The sequence below is a fragment of the Myotis brandtii genome, unplaced genomic scaffold (genome assembly GCF_000412655.1).
Source record: "Myotis brandtii unplaced genomic scaffold, ASM41265v1 scaffold17, whole genome shotgun sequence".
Classification (NCBI taxonomy): domain Eukaryota; kingdom Metazoa; phylum Chordata; class Mammalia; order Chiroptera; family Vespertilionidae; genus Myotis; species Myotis brandtii.
In genome coordinates this window covers 2,858,340-2,883,453 of record NW_005356259.1, presented here as the reverse complement: position 1 = coordinate 2,883,453, position 25,114 = coordinate 2,858,340, and the positions used below count along the sequence as shown (strand labels likewise).

At 36.1% G+C, this 25,114-nt stretch overlaps 1 protein-coding gene across 1 annotated transcript in view; it reads right to left on the bottom strand.

Annotated features, from left to right (window-relative positions):
* The window catches only part of RELN (reelin), a 475,654-nt gene that overhangs the window by 141,134 nt on the left and 309,406 nt on the right, over positions 1–25,114 (bottom strand). The window contains exons 17-24 of the mRNA XM_005862985.2: positions 22,207–22,358; positions 15,837–15,949; positions 14,633–14,841; positions 13,767–13,895; positions 12,319–12,428; positions 8,692–8,758; positions 4,314–4,547; positions 3,489–3,650 (exon numbers count right to left, since the gene is read on the bottom strand). Coding sequence (XP_005863047.1) covers positions 3,489–3,650; positions 4,314–4,547; positions 8,692–8,758; positions 12,319–12,428; positions 13,767–13,895; positions 14,633–14,841; positions 15,837–15,949; positions 22,207–22,358 — 1,176 coding nt within the window. The remainder of the gene's footprint in view (positions 1–3,488; positions 3,651–4,313; positions 4,548–8,691; positions 8,759–12,318; positions 12,429–13,766; positions 13,896–14,632; positions 14,842–15,836; positions 15,950–22,206; positions 22,359–25,114) is intronic.

Below are 25,114 nucleotides of genomic sequence, written 5' to 3'. Positions count from 1 at the left end.
CCAAAAAAAAGAAACCAAAACTATATTTGAACTGGCTCAATAGTGAAAAATATGATTTAATGGAATAATTTAATTTGATTAGCAATTGTTAAAAAAATTAATTTTCCGTTATATTAATAATTTTAAAAATAATTGCTGTTCTCTCTGATGAAAATCAATATAATTTTTAAAAATAACAACTGAAAAGTAGAATTTCTCAGGAAACTTTATTGGAAAATAAAGTGCATATTTATGTACTAGAGGCCTGGTGTATGAATTTGTGCACAGGTGGGGTTCCTTGGCCTGGCCAGTGATCGGGGTCGATTTGGGCCACATGAGGTTGGCCGGCTGAAGGGAGGGGCCATGGGAGGTTGGCGGGCTGGGGGGAGGGACCACAGAAGTTGGCCGGCTGGCCAGCTGGGGGGGGGGGGGGTTGGCCAGCCGCGGAAGGTTGGCTGTGGGAGTGCACTGACCACCAAGGGGCAGCTCCTGCTTTGAGTGTCTGCCCCCTGATGGTCAGTGCACATCATAGCGACTGGTTGACCGGTTGTTCCGGTGGTTTGGTCATAACGGTCACTTAGGCTTTTATATATATAAATATGATAATGTAATAAAATGACCAATATTTTCCCTGGCAGAGATATTAAGACCATGGTCTGTACCTAGACTCTTGGGGAGGTACTAAACTTCTATGTGCTTCAGCATCTTCAGCTATGAAATTGGGATGATATCCTATGGCAGAGTCAGTTTTTCACTATTGTGTCCTAGCACCTAGAACAGTACCTGACATAAGGACTTAAATTCTTGCTGCGAGAATGAAATACTATTATCAGCGTACCCTAACAGATATTTGAATACAGAGGCAGCTTTCAAGTAACAATGCCACGATCTAGACCTGGCAGCCTGGCTCTAGAGCCTGTGCTCTTGACCTTTACTTCATGTCTTGGGGTAGGGTGGCAGATCACTTTCACCACGCTATGCATATTACAGGGCTGGTTAGAACAGCTATAGAACCATTTGATTAGAATTCCTAGAAGAGATCCCAGGGACTTAGGAGGACTTTCTGTATCAATCTTCCTTTTTAAAGTAGATACTAAGTTCATATATTTCTTATAATCAAATACAATAATCAAAATAAAATAAGATTAGGCTACATAATAATTTTAGAATATAAGAACAAGCCCCACAATTAAGAAAAATATAGAATAAGAAAAGAAATATATAGAATAATTTTAGTCTCATCAGTGATACAAAGCTTTACATTAATAAAAATACCAATTATTTCACAAGACATCCTAATCAGTTTGAATTAAAAGATTAACTATAATATATTCACAGACTTTCAATTTTATAAATAACAAGCACATAGAGTTCTTTCATTTATTCAATGAATCATAGGCAAGCAAATTATTAGAAATTGACTAGGAGTAATAATGGTTAGCCAATTAACATATCTAATTTATAGATCATACTTCATTTTCAAACAACCATGACAGAAAGGAACAACATGGAATTCAGAGCAATTACAGGCAGCATGTTACGCTGAAGAAAATACAGCAATAGCTAACGGCATCAAGATATATTTAACTTTCCTGTGAAGAATTTACATGGTTTGTATTATTTATTATATAAGATATAATTTAGCATTTAGAATATATCAAATTCCACTTCTGTCAATCACCTTTTATTAATATTTGTAAGAGAGAGGGGGAGGGAAGAAGAGTCTCAGACAGAGGTACGTATATAGAAAATGAAAGTGTTCTCCCCTCTTCTTGAAAGAAAATCTCCACTCTGATCTTAATCTTTCAAGCTATGCACATACCTAAAGCTGAAGAGCCACCTTGATCCTGCTTAGAAGAAAAATGCTGCTGTCAAATGGCAGGCAAGATTAAATGCACCTTTGCAATAGCACATTAAATGTGTAATTATTTTTCATATCAACAAGGATTAATTAAATTTCATGATATAGATAGATTACTGAATTTTGGAGCTGTCCATCCTCGTTAGAAAAAAATTGTGCTTTAGGCCACGTTAACTTAGGGTGGTGACATTTTCTTCATGTTTTCATCATTATTATGATTATCACCTTGATTTTAAATTTTCTTTTAATGTTCACTATGGAGAGCCTATGAAACATTTCTTTAGTATTCATATGTGTCTACTGAGTGAGAAAGTTGAGTTTAGCCTTACATTTATCTTTAAAGGGAAATATCCAATACATCTGGTATGTTCTTATAATTTTATATAGTGTTTGTAATTCATAATAGTTATTAACTATAATCTCTGTTACATGCTACTTTATTTTCCATGAAAATAAAAGTTCTCATCAATTTGTAAATACTTAATTCTGGAAACAGCCCTATGAAAAATGCTCAGGTTTGCCCGGCCAGCATGGCTCAGTGGTTGGGTGTCGACCTATGAACCTGGAGTTACTGTTCGATTCCCGGTCAGGACACATGCCCAGGTTGCGGGCTTGATCCCCCAATGGGGGGCATGCAGGAAGCAGCTGATAGATGATTCTCTCTCATCATTAATGTTTCTATCTCTCTCTTCCTCTCCCTTCCTCTCTGAAATCAATAAAAATACATTTTTTAAAAATGCTCAAGTATGTTAAATCTATTATCAGTGCCCCTGCCAGTCACCATGGTGCCCACACGAACCTCAGTGCCCACAGCCTCAGTCTTTTTCACATCTCCCCATGATCTGCATGGACTTCTAGGAGTGAGTTCTTTGTATCCCACTGGGAACGTAAGCCACAGTGTTACCCTCCTCCAATGGTATTTTCACTTTCCCATTCTCCTCTTTTCCTGATATTTTAAAGGAATTTCAGTGAGCAGATTAACAAATATTCTGAAAGGGGTGAAGATGACTTGAACATCTCTGACATTATACCACTTATAGTGGTTACTACTCTGCTTTAAGTGAAACTTAAGTCTCACAACTGTGACTACAGATTGTGAAATACATAAGCTAAAGAAAAATAGAAGGAGCATGAAGAAGGGACTTTAGTTATATCCTCACACTCCACCTTTACCGGGGACTCTATACATGCTAGAAAAAGTTATTTATATTCATGTCTTAATTATAATATAAAATTTATTGACTATGATATTTTATGAGTTATTATTTCATATGATTTATTATTAGCTACTATATTATATTGCTATCAAATATTCATCAATAGCATTTATAATTCAGTATTATATTAAAATCATATTTAATAGTTTGCACTATAGTTAAATGAGAAAAATAGTATTAAGTATTTTTCTCTTTCCTAGGCATCAAATTATTTCTCTTATATGCACATTTCAAAATATGAGAATAAATTTCTCCAAATTTATTGGGTTAGAAGAAAGTGGCTTGCTAATTTTTCATTACAAGATTCATCAATCTTTGTCCTCACCATCTTGCAGTGGAAAAATATCTGGAATCTTACAACATTTGAATGAAGACTTCCTCCGGAAAGAGCTATTTCTCTAACGATTTTTTCCAAATGATTTGCAACATACCTGGGCTCATGATAGTTGAGATATGAGTAGTGCTCCAAGAGTTTCCAAGTTATCCCATTATCATAAGAATAATGCAATAAAACTCCTTCTCCGGGCTGGTCAGGGGCTTTGCATGTGCTCAGAACAGACTTGCTCCCCAGCCTCAATGTGAACTGGAGAAACCTAGACATGAATTGTCTATAATTAGTGTGTGCACAAACATTTTTTAATCATAATGCTCATCTTGGTTTTTAAAGAATTTCAAACAAATTTAAATGAACTACCCCAAAGCTGTAGGTTTCCACTCATCCCTCTTTTATAAAATATAATTTCACTGTGAGATGTATGAATACGTGTAGAAGATAAGGTCCATGCACCTGTTTTATATACAGATACATACATACAAATATAACTGTATATTTATACATATCTGTATCCTATGACTTGTGTATGTACACTTAAAATGCCAATCATTCCTTTACTGCATTATTTATTGAGCACTGGGGGAAGGGCAATGTAAATCTCATCAGCCTCTGCAAGCTGTCAAATAAACAACACTACATAAATAATTAACTAGTCCTTGGCTTGAGAACACAGTTTTGATGCCAACATTTCATATTTTTTAAACTCTAGTCAGTCATTAGTATCTTAAAGTCATCAGTGAGCTTTTTAGTTTATTTAAAATTAGGGCAAATTGACCCTATATAAACTCCCTCTCATGCTGGTTTTAAATGAGAATATGTATATATAAGCAAAAATAAATAAATAAAAAATAGAAAATTAATAGATCTAAGTTCAAACATTATTATCTGGTTTCAGTATGTATTCCACCCTGCCTTCACTCACCTGGATTGTGAGCTGTCAAGGAAAGATGTAATTAGCTGACGTCTCCCATCTTTGTTGAAAACCAGGGCCTTACCACTGGCCAGGACACCACAGCCAAAGCTGACTTCAGCACCACGGATAGAGTAAAAGTTATGGTAAGAGGAGAGCCTGGAACTGCCAAAGCTTTCAGAAATAAACATTGGGAATGTCTGGGATGCCATCTCGCAAGCTGGGCCAGAAAATCCAGGGTCACACCTGAAAGAGAGCCCATGAAATTAAATCTTAAACTGTTGGTCCTTTCAGAGTTTCCTGAATCTGCCCTGGGGAGGAGGAAGTCCAGAGGCCAGAATTTGATTGAATAGTAGGCAAGGCTCATCAGACTTTGGAGAATTCTGAATCAGAAGACTTGGTAAGGGCAGACTGTGAATATTACAGAAGAACACACACTTTGCATAGCTCTGCTGTGAAAAGCTTATGACTTAAAACAATAACTCAGCACTCACCTTTGACCAATGCCAGCAATTTATCTCCAAATAGATCTATGTTTTTGCACATTTACAATTTAAAATCTTTATCAAAGGTATATACTTTTATCTATAATTATGTTCACTTAAATTGTAAAAGAAACAACATAAATAAAATACTTCTATAAGATATCTAGAATAAATTTCCTTTAAGAACAAGTGTAAACATACATGTTATATTTGTGACCGGAATTATTTGAAAAAGACTGGAAATAAATGTATCAACTATTTCAAACTTAGATGGGCATTTTAAAGGAAATGCTTACACCCTTGACCTAGATAGATGTCCTTCGCAGAACGGTGTTGCCTCTCAGTGGAATCCCAAATTAGTAGTGCTTCAAGGAAAAGAGGAAAAACCCCCACAACAACCTGCCTGCTGCCATGTAAGAACACACTGTTTGTTAGCTGACTAGAATATGTATGGACTCCCTGCACCTTTTACCAGTGGAAAAACTCATCCCAGAAGACTCAACAACTGAATTCAGAACCTTCTTATATTTAAAGAAATTTACTTATCAGGAATTAGTTTCAAATCCTTTATTTTTATTTATTACTTCTTTCTTACTATATTTGCTATGTAGCCAGCCCATTACAAAATTAAATTGGTGTCTTTTGGGGTGGCATGGGGTTCTCATGAAAGCATTCAAAACTTCCTAGAGTCTCTGAATCAAGCCTTTTATAAAGCAAGTGTACCAGTGAAGTGATATTATGATTTAATTTAGAAGGCTATTTGTTTGTTACCACTAGCTCTGAAACTGGGATCCATGCTGGCCTCAGAGAGGTAGGAGGAATGTATGAACATGCTGAAATCAAATGCAACTTTGATGTGCATTGGATATTCAGAGGGAGAAAGTTTATAGCAATCATCATATTATCAAAGAAGTTGGGCCCTAAAATGCCAAGAACTACCATAAACTGAAGTTTGAGGGTTGTCTTGGCATTAGAGATGGGAGTGGGAAAGGAAAACAATATTTTGCAGAGCATGTAAATGAGCCTCACACAGTTTGCTTCTTTCACATGTTACCTCATTGACTTAAGTCAGACTCTGAATAGCCAAGTAGTTTCTAAGAAGGACTTAAAAATTACCTAAGGAGGACACATTTTAACACTGGGAAACTGAATATGGCCACAAAATGGAATCAGTGTTCCCAACAAGACTATTGCCAGAGTGCATTTCAGGACAAATGCATCGTTGTGTATCTTAAATGTGTCTTCTAAGGACCAGTGACTGGGAGAAATTGGTGAGCATTTAGAGATGACTTACAGGGGAGTCAGTTCCCATGTTCTGGTTTTGGAAGTATACTTTTAGTCAAAAGTTACACACTTGGGATAGGATGCTGATTAGGATTCCACTCAGATATTTAAATACCTCTGTGGCCTTTGTTTTGCAGCAAAATAATAGGGTAGCACACACAGGTGATTTCAGGAGTGACCCGAAGCTCTCCTGACTCCAAAGATGCCCCCTACTGGTTCATCTACCCACCCTCAAGTGCAATATTCCCTGGTAAGATACATGGCTGACACATGTGTAGAAAGGTATCTAAGCTCTTTGTCCTTCTCATTTACATCTTTAACATCTCTAACAGGGGTGGGCTTATCAGGATAGTGAGTTGTCAGTTTAGATACACAGGCCCAGGGATTATACACAGGCAAGAAAGTGTCAGGAAACAAGAGAGGTGGAATCCTGGTAGCAAATAATGGTAGTGATGAGGGGAGCAATCTTGGGAGACACAGAGATGCAGAGACCCCAAATTCAAGGATCTGTTTAAAGGAAATTAGTGGTATTGAATATGAATTCACTTAAAAATATATTTTTATTGATTTCAGAGAGGAAGGGAGAGAGAAAGAGAGATAGAAACATCAATGATAAGAGAGAATCATTGATCGACTGCCTCCTGCATGGCCAACAGTGCAGACGGAGCCTGTGACCCAGGCATGTGCCCTGACTGGGAATTGAACCATGACCTCAACACTCAACCACTGAGCTATGCTGGCTGGGTGAATATGAATTTATTTCCCTGCAATTTTGCTCAAACTTGACAAGGCACATATTGCTGGAAAAGGATGTAGTGGCCAAACCTTTAGCTCAGCCACAAATGCACAAAGCCAATGAATATTACATAAAACATTGTCAGAAATACAAAAATCCCCCCAAAGTTCCAACTCATGAAAACATTCTGTGAAACTTCAGGAGGTGAAGGCTATGATTACTTGGTATAATGTATAGTGTCAAAAGAGAATGATGCCCAAAGACATAAAACTGCCATTTGGATTTTTGTTTCCATCCATCATGGGTAACACAGATGGTTGCTATAATAAAACTATGGAATGCTAACAAGGATATTGTATACAATAAATGAAGTATGAAACATAACTATTGTAATTATAGATAGGTCTTTTAGAAATAGCACTTTCTATTTTTATTAATAAAAGCAGCTATACTTTTAGGTAATTTGTTTGCAAAACTTTTCAGGACAACTTCAGGAATTACTAAAATGTCTGGTTTCCTTGTGTTAATTTTATTTAAAATGTCTTAAACCAGAGGATGGCCTGGTTATGGAAAAAGGATAAAGATAACAACTTGAAGAAAATACCAGTCAGTATTTCATAGATCTAATGAGTCAGTGTTTCTGAGTGGGAGTTGGTGGTTTTATGAAAAAGCAAAGAGATGCAAATTATGTTTTGAAATATGAATAGGAATTTTTCAATTCTTTATGTACTTTATAAAACATTTCCATTGTGCAGAATGAAGTCTCTGTAAATTAAATTCATTGATATGTAGTTAAAAAGTTAACCTGATACTATATACTCTAATCTCAGTACTGGCAAGTGTCTTGCCTCAGACATATAATTCACAAAGAATAGGTCCAAAGGTCTTTTATGAGTTCATTAGTAATGAAGTAATTGGATAATTAATTACTCTTTTTTTGGAGGACAAGAAAAGAAAAACAGACTAGATAATCTTTTGTTGAAAACTTATCTGTGTAACAAAGATTGTCTATGGTTTTAGGGATTTCTAGGATATCTTATAATTAAATATTAATATAGGAATATCCAGTGGTACCTAGATATTACATTATTTATGTACTAGAGGCCCAGTGCACGAAATTTGTGTATGGGTAGGGTCCTTAGCAGCTGCCGACTGGGAGCTCCCTTCCCTGGCTGTCAGCTGCCAGATGGGGCCTTCCTTTGTTCCACGCCACCCTCTGGTGGTCAGCACACGTCATAGCGAACATTCATACTCCTGGTCGGTCGAACTCCCAAGGGGACACTTTGCATATTAGAATTTTATATATATAGATAATTTCACACTAATATTCAACATTCTGTAATATACCTTATACATCATTTTAAAGACCCAAATGATTTTCAAAAGGAAGCAAAATTGCAAAGTTATATTTAAAGATGAATTTTCTTATCAAATCTTCTAAATTTGGCTCGCTCAGTTTCCTTTAGTATTAGGTCTATGGGTCAGGATTGATTTTCATAATTCATTTTACAAAGTATGCTAGGAATTAAAATATGACTCACAAACACTAGAACAAGTCTATGGGAAAATAACATTAAAGAATGTACTAAATACAGGAAAGGCAGTCATCAAGCTACAAGGAATTCAAATTTGTTCACAAATTTACATGAGGTATGCTAAAGTTGTTCACATTTTAGTTTAGTAGAAATTAATTTATTCATTAATGCCAATTTATAAAATACACTTAATATTTTATTATGCTTAAATTCCACTTGGAGTACCTTACTTTTGGTCTTCAAAGACCTCAAACCCCTGAAAAAATACTAGGTTAAAATGATTTGTGGCTTAAACTTATAAAGTATGTACCAAAAAAAGAGAAGTGTAAGTATAATTTTAAAAGGCTCACCTGCAGCCATGCCGAGTGCACTGTCCTCTGCCAGAACAGAATTTGAGACACGATGGGCCTATGTAAACTGCAGGGAAAGAGACAGCATGTGAAAGATGGCATAAAAATGGGAAAAACCAAGAATACCTCAGGCATTTAAAACAATTTTGTGAAGCAATGCCCATGACATCTAGCCCACTGCATACACGTTGTGCACAAGAAACTAGTGTGACATGTGGAGTGCTGTGTGACAAGGTAAGTGCTTCGTTACAAATCTGCCAGAACTGTCTTAACTTAATCCTTTCAAGATTTTAATGTTTCATAGCAAAGAAAGTAGGAACATGTGATTTGGGTTCCTTAACAGAGTCTCCTGAGCTAAAATGATTTCAGGCAGAATATTAATGCTTCTGCCTTGAACTTTCTACATAGCTTAATTTCCTTAGGTAGAAATAAAGAATTTACAAAGGATCAAGTAGATATAGCATGCAATGGAGAGGGTATAATTTAATTTAAAAACTATGATTTCCATTCTTACTACATAATAATCTATAACCTTGAAGATGAGTGTTACATATATTTTGAAGTATTAATCATCCTTCCTCAAATGGGGAATTAAAATCTGTTGTTGAGTAAAACCTTTTCTCTATAATGCAGGTCTATCCCTAAATGGTGGGCTTGACTGACAATGATATTATGAATTCTAATACTTGAAATTCTAATCTTTGGAATGCTGAGTGATAGGGCTCCTCGCTATTGAATGGTAGGTTCTGAGATACTCAGATTCAAATATATTTAAGATATTAAGCTGTTTGATAATCAGTATAATCAAGTCACACCAAATAGTATAAAAGTGGAACAAAACCAATGAGGAATTAAGAGATGCAATGGTTGTTCAGACTTCACATATTCAATTTCCGGCATAAACAAATTTACCATCCATGACCATTTTCTTTTCTATTGTGTAACCATGTCAAAATTAAATGATTTTGCTTTAAAATAAATTTTCCTGTGGCCTGTGTTCCTATAAGCACTTATTCTTCTGGAGTCATTTAACAGGTACGGTAATTCAAATGTAATGCAAAGTGGCCCAGGAAAAACACTTGCTGAAGGAAACTAATGGTTGAAGAAGAGGTCGACAGCAGGCTGAGTGGTTGAAACTATTGGTTTTAAGTGTCAATAACCCTGGATTCATATTCAGCGTCACCTGGGAAACATTGGATAAGTGATTTATCCATTTAAGCCTCAGTGTCCTTATTCTTTGTCCCTGGAGGAAAGAATAAACGAGATGTTGCATGCTTAGCGTGCTGTCTGACACCATAGGGTTATGGTCGTCATCACCATATTGGGGACAGGTGTCCTTCTTGCTCCACCTGCTTGATGAGTTCCACTGGAGGCTGAGTGCTGAGGAACCAGAAAGGAGTTTCACTCTTCTTTAGCCTGGAGAAGCTTATGGACTGTCTTCCCAGAACACCCGGTTTTATGGCTGCAGGAGGATTTGTCTTAAGTCCTGTTAAATGGTTCACTGCACTTTGCAGGTTCACTCTTGAGAATGCCTTATACTGTATTAAACCCATGTCATTATTCAAAAAGCTCCCATCATAAAAACAACAACAACCATCAACAAAAATAAAACAAGACTTTCCCAGTCAATAAAAGAGTTAAATTATAATTAAGAATTTTGTTGTCATCCCTGCCTGCTAAAGATGGAATTAGGAATTGCAGTATGAATAAGTTGTCAGGCTTCTTTTTCTTAAGAGTGTGGAAAGGACAGATGTGTTTTCTTCACTATTACCATTGATGTAAGCAAATTGGGAAAATTTAAAAAGTGACAACTAAGACTTGCTCTAGGATTTTCCATTTTGTTAAGAATTTCAGGATAATTTCCAAAATGCTTTTTTTACTCACTAGTGGAAGCTAACTCGCCATGAAGACAAAAAGCATACCTAACAGACGTAGGATATTGACCTGTTTTTTCTTCATATAATTTTGGAATTCCATAGTGAAATGGGAGAGAGTCCTTTGGCAAGGTGGCACACCTGTCTCTCCGAAGGAGTGAGTGTGTGTCCTCCTCTTGGCTTCTTAGGTCCTGTTTTTGTGTGAAAGCCTTACACATAAGATAACAGAATTGAAGAGATTCTGCCCCAAGTTTTGCATTTGGCAAACAGTGCTAACCATGCTCATTTCATGTATCTTTACCTTTTCTCATTCTACACAAATCCTGATAATGAGAACTCAGGATGTAAGCACTTTCTGACTTGGAATCATGTTGTAATAGCCTTCTTTAGGAAATTCAGATATTCTTTTCAGAGGCTTATATGTGATTCATTGCATTCTTAGTTTCTTCAGATGCTTTATTTCATTACTGATTTTTCAGTTTCTTTTATGACTAAGTAATATAAGTTGGTTATAGGACCTTTGAAAAGTATGACAGCAGGCGAAATTCATCCATATCCCCTATCCAGAGGCACATACTTATTCCCTGCAGCTAATTAAGAGGTGTAGTAATGAAAATGCTATGCAAAATGTTCTATGGATGGAGAAACTCCATTTCAACAAGCTCATTTTGTTTTTTCAAATGCACTGTTTGTGTTCACATAACTCGTGTGGTCTTTGAAATCTGGGACTTTTACTGGTTTTCTTTGAATACAGATTATTTAAAAATTTTACATGGCCTCATCAGCAAAGTATTTTGCCTGAAGTTATTTCTGAATTTCAAGAACTTGTTTAATTAATTGCATATCAATTTCTAAACTATTCAAAAATAACAGAAAGATTAAGACATGGAAAATCAGTATTAAACAATGGTATAGGCTTTTCCTACTTTATAAGTCAGTGGCAATGTTGAATTTGCTAAGTACTGACATTTTGTCCTTCCCTTCTTCCCTCCCTGTCTACTTCCTCATAGTATAACTCTTTAATCAAATTTATATACTCTCTGAAAATAGGAAATCTCTAAATCTGCCTATAATTAGAATTATTAAAAACCAGAGAGTTGGCTACTAAAAACAAATATAAGAAGTTTATAGCCATGTAACACAATACTTAAAATATATTCTCTCATGTGCACTTATCCTAAGTGATATTGGCTTTTAAATTATACAAAAATTAATAATTTATTTAAAAGTAAAATATTATGTTTTTATATTTTTCTTTTATACTGGTTTCTGAAGAAGAGGTAGAACTTTTACTTCACAAGTTTCATTCTAGAGAAGATGTTTTCTTATGTGTGCTGTCTGCATCTAAAAGATAAGCATTCCAGATGTTGTCGTAGCTACTTAGAGAAGAATGGCTCTTATTTTAATACATGCAGTATGGTAAGTATTTATGCTAATTTTGCATAAAACATTCAAAGAAAATGTTAGACTATCCCTTGTCATCAATGTGAATTTGAGTTTCAGGGCATTATGCATTTTAAAATTATGTATGTTGAAACATTCTAGCATCTAATATTGCTGACTCCACTGCCTGTTTTTTTTCTGCTTGTGTATCCTTGGGCTTCTAATGGAATGCAAAGAAGAGAGGGAAGAAAGGGCGTTTAATGAATCACAAGACCATGACTTGGAAATGTGATTACGTCTGTGCTGACGAACAAAAGCACAGGAAGACTCTACTTCAATGGCATGTGATTAAGACTGGCATTAAACTAACCATTATCAATTGCCCACATGTTTCCAAGGATGGGTCCTGTTTGTCTCCAGCGAATTCTGGTGTCCCGGGTTAGCGCTGCGTTGGGAAGGGGGATCGTTATTCGGTTCCACCTGCAAGAAATTTAGCACAAAACAGCTCCACACACTGTTCACATCTTTTCAATTTATTTTACATGCTTTTGATGTTCTAGTTTCTGTGTGCCTGCGGGTAGCACTAAAGTTTGATAATAACCTCCTTTTTAAAAAATTTAAATTCTTTATTGTTAAAAGTATTGCATATGTCTCCTTTCCCTGGCCGCTCCTACCCCCCAGCACATGCCCTCACCCCACTACTGTCTGTGTCCATTGGTTATGCTTACATGCATGCATACAAGTCCTTTGGTTGATCTCTTACCCCACCCCTCCACCTTCCCTCTGAGATTTGACGGTCTATTCAATGTGATAATAAACTCTTTAAATTTACTTGTGGAGTTTATTTGTTTATAGTTTTAAAACAAACATGTCACTTATAAAAACATCCATATCATCCATATACATTCTTAATAGCAAATGATATTATGTTTTTAGACATTAGTTTTAGAAATTTTTACATGAATAATTCAGAGTTAAAAAGTATCTATAATAATAAAAGTATAATATGCTAATTAGACCGGATGTAAGGACAACTTTTCAGATGAAGCCGCAGTGGCAGGGATGAGGCAGGGGCATCCGCTGCAGTGGGCAGGGGCCGAGCTCCTTGTACAAATTTTGTGCATCGGGCCTCTAGTTCTATGGTAAGTATCTGTGCAGAGATGGGGTGTCCTCTAGCATTGATTACTTTTTATTTTTTGCTATCCCTTAGTCCTATGCACATTTAAAGAGAGGCTAAGAAAGAGAATAATCTTCAACTTAATTTTCTCTCCTTGGGAATGTTTTTACTATTTATCTAGTGCTTATTCTGTAAAATGGCAAGTATTTTACATAGTCATCTTTAACTCTCTTAACTGCCCCCAAAGGGGTGTATCATTTCCCTTAATTTATGTGGAAAAAAGCAGAAAGTTAGAAAGAGTAAGTATCATTACACAAGTAGATGGCAGAATCAGGACTTGAACCTAGGTTTGATTCCAAAGCTTAACTTTCACTATCTATGTCGCACTGTTCTATAACTAAGTATTTTGGCAATAAGCCTTCTGGCAATAACCACATAATCACTATATAGAATTTGAATTTATGCAATCCAAAATGTAACAGCCAAGTACATAAAGAATGAATGATCCTACCATTATCATCTTACATCCGATATACCAAAGTTAGTCTTTTTTCCCTTTTCACAAGATCACTTCTAAATCAGCTGAAAAAGAGAGGTCAGCTTCCATGCTTACTAAGTAAAAAATACCAGTCTCAGGCATACTCACTGATTTGAGTCTGCAACATGGATTAAAGTCTCTGGATATCTCAGAATTTACTCACCCACTGTAGTTTTCAGAGGAGTAGATGGTGCTGTGGGGGAGGTGGGGTCCAGCACAGATCTCAGGCAAACATTCAGTGTGCAGGAGGGACCAGGAACGCCCATGGTTGGTGGAAAACTCCAAGCTGACACTGATAACACCAGAACAAGCACAACACGGAAGAGGAAAATATAACAAATAAAATGTAATTACCTGTTTCTTGTTAAGTACATCAGTCATCTATAGAACTAGGGTAAAAGTTTTTTAAGATGCTGCTTCTGAAAATATTGTTTTCCCCTACACTGAAGTCTGACCAGCCTTTAAAGGGCAAGCAGTTACATTACTGCTATAGAAACAACCTCTGTTTTAAAGACAACAAATGGTAACTGGGGTTTGTGCTCCTGAGTTTGATAGATGGCAAGGCAATTACCATGTCTCACACTGCCGCCACTTCAACCCGTGAATGTGAATGACAAAATCCTGAGGAAGGACACGAGCAACACTTCAGCAAGTGAAACTGAGAAATCATAGCTGTTGAAGTGCTAATTGATTTCTGTTCCTATTATTAGGGGGTCACTAACCAACATGAGTTCCAGCTTTTTTTAGTTTTTTGTTTTCTCTTTTCTCTCAACAATCTGTCAGAATGGATGGCTGCCACAGCACATGCAAGCTCCTCTGATACCTAAGACCAAGCTCTTAGAATAAAATTATTCCTATTTGAAATCTATCCAATCATGCTCTGTGTTAACTGAAGAACTTTTCAGTTTATTAATGGGTAGTTTATTAAAAATCCAGCTGAAAACCTACTAAGAAGTTGCTCTGATTTAATAGTCAAGTCGATGTGTTCATTTTTAATTAGTTCACACACTCAAAAATAGGGCTTCCTACCTGTTACCAGGTTGATGTGTTCCACATCCCAGATTAATGGAAAACTGTATCATGTGTGACATCGTAGAAGGGAGAACAGGTAAGATGTGGAAAAAATCTACGGCCCAGACATTCGTATTATACCCTTGATGGTTCTTTTGCTTGAGACAAAATTTGGTAGCAGGCGTCTGAAGTTCAGGATTGATGACTACAGAAACCAAAGATGGAACCTTCAAAACAAAGGAAACCAAAATCACTCGTAATCCTCCCTATGTGGGTCTGTGAAAATTTTCCTAGAATCAATCTTGCAATTACAATGTATATAACTGCCATTTTTAGTTTTTATATTTTTAAATATATTTTTATTGATTTCAGAGAGGAAGGAAGAGGGAGAGAAAGATAGAAACATCAATGATGATAGAGAATCATTGATCGGCTGCCTCCTGCATGCCCTCTACTGGGGATTAGGCCCGCAACCTGGACATGTGCCCTGACTGGGAATTGAACCGTGGTCTCCATCCAGGTTCATAGGTTGATGCTCAACCACTGAGCCATGCCGGCTGGGCTAACTGCCATTTCTTAAAAATCCTCACCTGAGCCCTGACCGGTTTGGCTCAGTGGATAGAGCGTCGGCCTGGGGACTCAAGGGTCCCGGGTTCAATTCCAGTCAAGGGCATCTACCTTGGTTGCGGGCACATCCCCAGTAGGGGGTGTGCAGGAGGCAGCTGATTGATGTTTCTCTCTCATCGATGTTTCTAACTCTCTATCCCGCTCCCTTCCTCTCTGTAAAAAATTCAATAAAATATATTTTAAAAAATCCTCATCTGAGGATCCTTTTATTGATGTGTGTGTGTGTGTGTGTGTGTGTGTGTGTGAGAGAGAGAGAGAGAGAGAGAGAGAGAAACATTGATGTGAGAAGAAACATCAATCGGTTGTCTCCTATACATGCCCTGAGCGGAGATGAAACCCACAACCTTTCTGGTATATAGGATGACACTCCAACCAACCAAGTCACCTGGCTCTCTCTTCCTGAAAATAAGTTTTTATAAGATCTTTAAAAGTTATCAAGACATCTGTATCCATGTCCATGTCACTTTTAAAGTAATCTGGTAATTTCCTGGGGTGCTATAAGAGAAAGTTATCCTCTGTATCTAACTTGGTCTAACTTGATTTTGAACTTGACCTCTGGGGTGGGGCCATTTGGCAAACAAAATGGCATGTATACCTTATATGAGGAATAAGAAAGGGTATCCAGTGTAATATGTTCTTTTCTTCCTTCAGTCTTTGAATACAGGATGATATCATTTTCATGAGAATCTCCAGGGTCACAAATTCCTCCTGCACAAAATAAAAATTTTAAATTGTTAGTACCAACGTGCATCCATAAACATGTCAAATCAAATATAGTGTTAAACTTCAGAATATATTTATAGGGCCCAGATGTCACTTAAGAAAACCCTTAACAAAGGTAATCAGACTCAAAGAAAAAATTTATGAAGATAGTTCAGATAGGACATGCTAAAGATCAAAGACTTGACATTTGTGAAGGCCAAAATAAATATTTGCTTGATGAGATTACTAAACTAATATTCTACAACAAGCTATGACTTCATGTCCATATTTTAACCCACATTAAAATGGTATGGGTGGTAAAGGGGGGAAGAGGACACATATGTAATACCTTAGTCAATAAAGAAATTAAAAAAATAAATAATATTGTCTAAAAAATGGTATGCTACTTTTCAATAAATCATTATTTCCTTATATTTAAGGTCTTTATGGCCAAAATTTAGAAACTATTGATTATAGTTTTAAAAAAAGTGTGGTAACTCACTGCATCAAAAATTTCTAAAATAATTCTATTTAAACTGTTGCATTTAGTATCTCCAATATTTTAGCACATATGAGGAGTTTATGTTTTAAATGTAGTTCTTTTACATTTTTCAGTTTTATTTTTAGTACCTCATTTGATTGTTGTAAAGTAGAGAGAGTAGTTTATTCCTCATCACTCTACTCTGGAGACATAGGAAATGACTGAATATCAGGATTGAGAGATAATTAAGAGCATCTTGATGATGAAACTGAATAAGAGAACAGGTACCTGATAATTAAGTGGTGGAAAAGTCACCTGTTGATCTTATGTCATTTAGCCCTTGAACCTCTAACCTTCTCATTACTGCATTCGGCCAATAATCTGTACTATTTGCTGTCTTCTAGCAACTGTTGACATAACCTGAATTTGAAAGGATTTCATGTCTAACTAGAAGTCTCTCCCACCTACCATTATTGTTCATTACAATACCAACCAGAAAAGCAGGAGTGAAATTGGGGAGAAATCAATATATGATGTTAAGTAAGAAAGCTTGAATCTAATCAGTATAAGAACATAAAAGCAGAAGTAACTTGGATGGTGGTATTTATGGAGCATTGAAATCTGACATGTTACATATGCTAACCTATGTAACTTGGCATATTGTAAATATTTACTAAGTTGAGTAATCTGAACTGAGAACAGAGAAGCCAGATATAGTGATAATGTGGCCCTCATTCTGTAAAGAAAATATTATGATTTTGACATCTGATATTGTATTTTTTAGCATTTTATTATATAATTCTTCTAAAACTTTTTATTTACTTATTGATTTTAGAGAGAGAAAAGAAGGGATAAAGAGAGAGGGAGAAACATCCATTTGTTGTTCCACTTATATATGCATTCATTGGTTGATTCTTGTAAGTGTCCCGACTGGGGATCAAACCCACAACCTTGGTGTATGGGGATGATGCTCTAACCAACTGAGCTACCTGGTCAGGGCTCATTACATACCTTTATGTTACATAGGTAGTAAAGCCACTCTAAATGGAAGTCTCTGGGAGAAAGGACTACAAGAAAAGTAAATTCCCATTTTAAAAATGTAACTTCCTTACTGAGCACATATTAAAGACTTACCAAAAAGAACAATAAAATGTGAAAAGTTACAGGCAGTGAAGGTTTAAAGCGCCACACCCATAGACATAGGAACCGAACCATCAGTTCTCTCTAATTTCATTAATTTGTTCCTTGTGAATTTCCTCTGCTGTCTTAAGAACAGTTTGTTTACTGCACCTGCTTTCACACGTGGGAGCTCATTCCGCTCAGAATGACAGAATAAGAAAGTCTAAAAGGAGCCAAGACTTTAAAATGATGACAGACTTTATCTGAAAGATCCCTCTGGGGGCAATTTATCAGTTCTGTGAAGTTTCAGTGACAGCAGCTCCTACAGAAAGACACAGATTCTTCTTCAGCTTTGGACGCTTTGATGTGCTGTAGAAAGGTATGACTCAAGGGGCATTTTGTACAGCAATTAAAGCACAGAAGATTTCAATAAAAGAAGATGGACAGTCAGTTTTAAAATATTTTAAATCCTGTTTTAAGTAGCTTTTGGGTATTTATATTGGGAAAGTTATTTCGTTATTTGCTGTGTGCAGGACATAGTCCTGACTGAAAAAAATTTGTTAAGACCAATATACATGAAAGAACAATAATTAGCAGTAAATTGTGTTGTGTACCTTAACTGCAGGTCAAATTCACAGAAAAGAGATACGTGTTGGCTAAAAGAGCTGGGCATAAGGGAGATGCTCAATAAATTTTTTGTTGAAGAAGTAATAAAGGAATGATGTATGTTAGGGTATTTTTGTCTTCTTCACTAATTCTGGCTCTCAGAACAGTGCTAGATACTGGTGTTTAATGAATTTGTATTGAATAAGTAAATGTATACACAAAGGAAATATACCTTGAATCAAATTTTGAAAATTGAGCAACATTTCCAGAAATGGTAGTCACAGTACATTGATCTGAACCAAGGGGTGAAACCAGGAAGAACAAATGGGTGGGTCCTGAGAGGAAGGGAATGTAATCTGGCCTAGATCAACAATCAGCCACTGATTTTCCTAAGGAGCCGTGTTTAATGAAGAATTACTTATCAACTGTCTATCCTATCTTAAATCTCCTCCCATATTGCTTTCTTCTGCATCAGCTACTAAAGTTTTAAAGTCTTTTCTATAGGTCCAGTCTTATCCTACCCTACTGCCATATCCTACCATGTTCTATCCTAAAAAACACCTTTGCTGGATTCTGCTTTCTCCTCAAGATCCACACCCCATTCTTTTCTTCTGTTTATTGATGAACTTCTTAAAGGAGCAGTTCTTTATTTCTTTTTAACTGTATACCATGGGGGCATTGGTGGGCTCTCTCTGTGGCATTCCCTACACTGCTGATCACCTCTCCAGCATCTCACCCCTGATCCACTCTCTTCCCTCCCTCCTTTAGGGTAGAATGATGCCTTCCTCCTGCATTTCTTTATGTCCACTCTCAGTATTCTTTATCTACTCTTTTCCTTCCACCTACACCTCGCTGAGTGTCCTCCTTAAGAATTTTTCATGTCCTTTGCTGTCTTCTTGGGAGAACACAGCAAATGCAGTGGCTCCAGTTATCACCTGTAGGCTGATGACTTTCAAATCTTGATTCAGATCCTTAGTAGAATTTCTACGTTCATATGGCCTTCCAGAAGCCTCAACCAACCTTAACATATCTAATATAAAAATCTTGTCTACTCCACACTTACTCTTTATTTATTTACATTATTGACATTTCCCATCTGGGAAATGGCCCATTCTTCCAGTCATCCAGGAGAGAAATCTGCGTCCTCTCCAATACTGTTGTCATAATCCCCACAGTCAATTGGGTGTGAACTTCTGTTGGTTCCTTCTCTTTAGTTATTTATTCTTCATTTCTGCCTTCACGATATTACCACCAGCACTGCCATAATTCCTCTGTTGCTTGAACTAATGCAATATCTTCCTAACTTAGGGTTGTCAGATAAAATACATTGCATGAACAACAGTTATACAAGAATTATTCCCTGTTTATCTGAAATTCAAATTTAAATAGGCTTTCCCTTCCCCAAATCTGCCAACCCTACCCTATCTGACTGGCTTCCTGTCTTCTAATTTCTCATTGTTTCAGTCTTTACTTCCTACTCCTTCCAGAATTATCTATCTAAAACACATATGAGAATATTTTACAGAACTGACAGGAAACACCTGATGGCTCCATGATACCTAGAAAAAGAGAACTCAAACTCCTTAGTATGATATGAAAGAAAATCACTGCTCTGTCTCCAGTTTGCTTCTCTAGCTCCATTGTGTGCCTTTCCATTCATTTGTTTTGGGAAAATGACCCAGCTCCAAACATGCCATGTAGTTTTTACTTGTGATTTTTCTCAAAACGTTGGCTTAGATTCTAATATCTCCCCTTAAATTTAAATCATGTCCACCCTTCATGGCCAAGTTCAAACACTATCTCCATGAAGCTTTACCCTAGTCCACTTCAATTACCCAGAGCTTCCCCTGCACTTTCACAGCATTTTCATTCCATCATAGCCCACTGCATTCTCTCTCACAGATGGCATGTGTGGGCAAAACCTGTATAGGTAATCTTTATAATAAAGTACAAAGATATATTGAGTCTTAACTATTTATTAGGCACTGTTTTTTAAAATATATTTTTATTGATTTCAGAGAGGAAGAGAGAGGGAGAGAGAGATAGAAACAGCAATGATGGGAGAGAATCACTGAACTGCAGCCTCCTGCAAGCCCCCTACTGAGGATTGAGCCCACAAGCCGGGCATGTGCCCTTGACTGGAATCAAACCTGGGACCCTTCAGTCCACAGGCCCATGCTCTATCCACTGAGCCAAACTGGCTAGGGCTATTAGGCACTGTTTTGAGGACTTTTCAGGTATTAATTAACTCACTGATAAGAATCACTGTGAGTTAGGGACCATTTTTCCCAGTTGTAATCTCCATATATCCTAGCTCAGTGCTCTTTAAATTTAATAGGATTTCACTAATTTAAAAAATATATGTTTTTAGAGAGAGAAGAAGGGAGAGGGAGAAATAAACATCAATGTGAGAGAGAAGGATTGATCAGTTGCCCCATGCATGCACCCAGACAGGGATCAAACCTGTAACCTGGGTATATGCCCTGACCGGAAATTGAACCAGCAACCTTTTGGTGCATGGTATGATGCTCAACCAACTGAGCCACACTGGCCAGGACGTCATTAATTTTTTTAATTGAATGGAGATACTTTTATTTGGGATAATGTACCTTGGGCTCATTCAACTGAATTTTTACCTCATATTCAAAATTATTTTAATTGATTCACTAATAATCTGCTTTGTAGGAGAAAGAATTAAAGATAACCTAATCTCATATAAAGATAACAATCTTTATGTAATGGCACTGAATTGAGTTGATTTCTATGATTGACTATGATTCACAATGGGAAAAAAATCAAGATTTCAAATATATGATGTCAAAATGGTATAAAAAGAAGATACTTAAATTAGACTGTCATATCAAATGTTTATTGCAATTGGGGGGGGGGTAGGCTTAAGGTTTCCCAGTAGTCACTTAATGAAATGAGAGCCAGTTTAAATTCTAATTATTTAAAGGAAATAAGCTCTGGGTCTTTAAATATACAAATAATTTCAGAGTCAAGGTGAGGATATTTTTATGATAGGAAGATTACATTACTATATTTTATATATTTATATAACTTCCATTACATTATTACATTTTATATAACTTCCCTCTTACCAAACAGATCATTATTGAAAATGAGGTAGCATCACACAGGCATTTGTGTTTGAGATCATGATACACTCTAAAGTTTAATGCGCCACTCTGAACTGTAGGAAATGCAGAATGTACGAGAAGAAACAGCCAGTGCTGAAGCCTACACTCAGGAGGCCTGTTTGTCCTGATGGACTGACATCTATGTCAGTAAGATCAAAGGTTGACAATGTTTATTTCCTGTCTAACTTCCAGGTGTTGCCTGTGCTTTTCCAGTCATTCAACAAAAGAAGGCACGTGACGGCTACTCACATTTCTGGAACGACATCCAGTGAAAGAATATGCAACTGTGGCTGTTGTTGACGAAAATGATAAATTTGAGAGGTCACAAATTTTAACCCCTTAAATCCTCCTTGAGAATTTTTCCAAACTTCTAAATATTTATTTGCTCTACAATAATCTGAAGAAAAACCCGTCTTATAAACACTTTTTTTAATGTGTTTGCCAACCTATTAGAAAGTAGAGAATAATAAAGCACTATAAAGTATTATAAACCTGTGTTGTTTTTTTTTCGTGGCTTCCCATAATAAAAAAAAAGGATGCTCCATGGAAACAAATGACTCAGCTAGATTGTTGTTTTTTTTGGAAGCTAGGGCTTTGGACAAGGCAGTGACTTTGTCCTCAGTTCTTTCCTATTGTCTTTTCATCTTAACCATCGAGGAAGCGGTGAGGAAGGTATGATGGCATTTTGTCTTCAGGCCCAGTCATAGCATGCCAGGACTTAGCTCTCTTACAGGATGGTTCCAGCAGGGCTGGTCTGAAGCAGGTGTGAGCATCACAGGATTTTGCTCCATCAGTAGAACTCATATTTCCTGAACTTGATTTTATACTATAGACAACAAACACTCTTACTTCCTCAGGAAGAGGTGCTGGCTTTGACTCTGCCCTAGGTCAATGAAATTTGTTCAAAATGTACTTACCCATAACAAAGTAAAACCTCAGGTTCCCATAACCGGTAGTGTCCATGTACGGAGTGCATAATTTCCTCTCGCCGTCTTTGAGGAAGACCAGTGATAAACCTGATTCTATTGTTCCACATTCTGTACCAATGACAGCGCCCAAGATATCCCACCTTAAAAAAAAAAGAGAGAATCATTAAGAATTAGAAGATTAAGTCAAAGCTTTAAAGAGTAGAATCCATTCTTTTTTATGAAGAACATGTACTTAGTAGTGGATAATTCTGAAACAAAATGCGGTACTACAGATTTTAGATAATGAACAAACTTTTGAAAAATTGATCTTTATTGTTGAAAGTATTATAGATGTTCCCATTTTTTTTCCCATTGACCCCCTCCACCCCACCGTACCTCCTCCCCAGGCCTTCACTGCACTATTGTCTGTGTCCATGGGTCATGCATAAATGTATATAAGTTCTTTGATTAACCTCTTCCCTCTGAGATTTGTCAGTCTGTTGATAATGAACAAACGTTTAAACACATTCTATTCACAATTATGTTTTTTTCCATAGAAAGATAAATTTAATCAATACTATGTATAGAGTGTCTACTAAATGACAGTCTTTATTCTCAAAGTACTTATATTTGAGGTGGGAAATCAAATAAGAAAACAGGGGACCATAAAAAACAGTATCATAATGTCACAAGTACTCATATGGTGTTTTCCACATTAAAAATTATAAAAAGAAAAGCTATATAATATCTGGCAAAAAAAGGATATGTGATTTAAACTTGGTCTTGTCAAATAGGCATTTGGATATGTAGAAGAGAATATAATACTATATAAAAACTCTTATTTCTCCTTAGAATTTATTTCTGGTCATGTCTAATTTTGCCATTGTTAGTCACACAACTAACTTGCCTACGGATGGAGAAAACTGGGGCACACAGAGGTAAGTGACTTGCTGAAGGGTAACTAAAATTGAGTTTGGTTCTGAAATTGAGATGTGATTCTCGGTTCACTGTTATTTTAGTAGTTACATTTCTAAAGAGGATACTGTGTCAGGACAATTATGTTGAACTATTCCAGTTTATAATAGATTTGTGATCAAAATGTTGAGAAAATGCCTATTATTTTGCATTTAAATTGATTATTTCAATCATTCAGGAACACAATAAATAACTTCGAGGAAGCTCTTAATAGTACTTGACCACTGTCAATTAACCAGGAACCTCTTTTGACTCATACAAGAAAATTTCACAGTGGTTCATTGATCTTCATTTATCACAATTAAACCACTCAGCCTACTGATCTACAAAATAAGTTAAGGTCACAAATGATGCCTATGATGGCTGCTTTTAGGCATTTAAATATTTTAGAGCATTTTTAAAGTTAAAAATTAAATTAAGATGGCATTGACATGGACTAAAAGAACTTTTTATTCAAGTGAGAACTGAGATTAGTAGTCTTCTCTTAATTATTAGTTGTAAGTGAATAACTTCTAGATTAATATAAATGGGTGATTTTCATGACCTCTACCACAGAGTTGTGTGAGATATAATTCAGACTGTATATTTCTTTTCAAACTTTAAAGTCCAACATATTCCAGTTTTACTCTACATTGTCTTTATTTTTTCCACTACCTATTGGAAGTTAATAAAGTGAAGTTATTTTCTTTAGAAACCCAAATATTTATGATGAAGTGAAATGCAAAGTTTAGTCCACTTTGGAGAGAAAGAAGCAGAGAGAAATCTGAAAAATGATTTTGTAAAAGTCTCATCACTTTGAATAAATTATCTTGCATGTATTAAAAATTCAGAAGAAGCCTTTTGTAGCACAAGCTCATTCATTTATGAATTCGTATAAACACTGGCTTGAACTTAGCTGAAGGCAAAGTATCCTTAAGGGGATCCCGGAGCTCCATCAACCACTGAACTTTTGGACTTTAGACTTCTGATGTAAGGTTGCAAAACTGTGATTAATTCCAGTTACAAAAACAATATGGTCTATGAATCTCTCCCAATTTAACAATTAAATGAAAGTAAATGACAACTAAATCTTTGAGGCCAGCAGTGGCATTGGAAGAGCTCTACAATGTTAGCAATATCTAGGATGGCATGAGCATTTCCCTGAAAAGGAGTGTTAGTTCTCTACGGTTTAAATTATGTTTTCTCCAAGGAAATGTGGTTCTATGTGAACTGCATTTGAAGAAATGTCTGCCTACAGGGGAGAGCTCTGTACAACATAGCAATTTATATTTATCCTTTGATGACTAATTCTAAAAATAAAGTCCCCAAATTATTTATTATAAAAAAAGCGGTATCTATTATTTATTATAGAGTGGGATGAAGTTGGAACACAGAAAAAAGTTTCATAATCAATAAAATGCCTTAAGGTAACTTTTTTCCCTTAGAGGTAGCAAGATCACAATAATATTTAATTTGTATTTTTAAACTACGACTTTCTACTTTTTATGTCAAGAAAAATAAATATTTTTGTAAGCAGTTTCTTCACTGGAAAGCTGGTGATTCCGCCTATCAGCTGTTTTGGAATGGTTTGAGAATAAAATTGCTTTAATCGGCTCAACTATGAATACTTTTAAGAATGATATGAGAGAGTAGAACTTAAATTTTCTTACCAAAAAATAAAAAAAGATAAATATGTGAGACTATGATGTGTCTACTGACAAATGGAGGAAACCCTTTCACAATATGTACATATATCAGATCACCATGATGTACACGTTAACTAGCTTACAATTGTAAATTTCTCAATAAACTGTACATCAATTAAAATTATAGCCCCAAACCAGTTTTAAGTAGAGAAGCCGTATAGCCTCAGAGGCCAACCCCAAAACACTGCCACCCAGAGGCTGAGCCACAAACTGACTCTTAGGTGAACACAAATTAAGGCAGTCTGGATCACAAATAC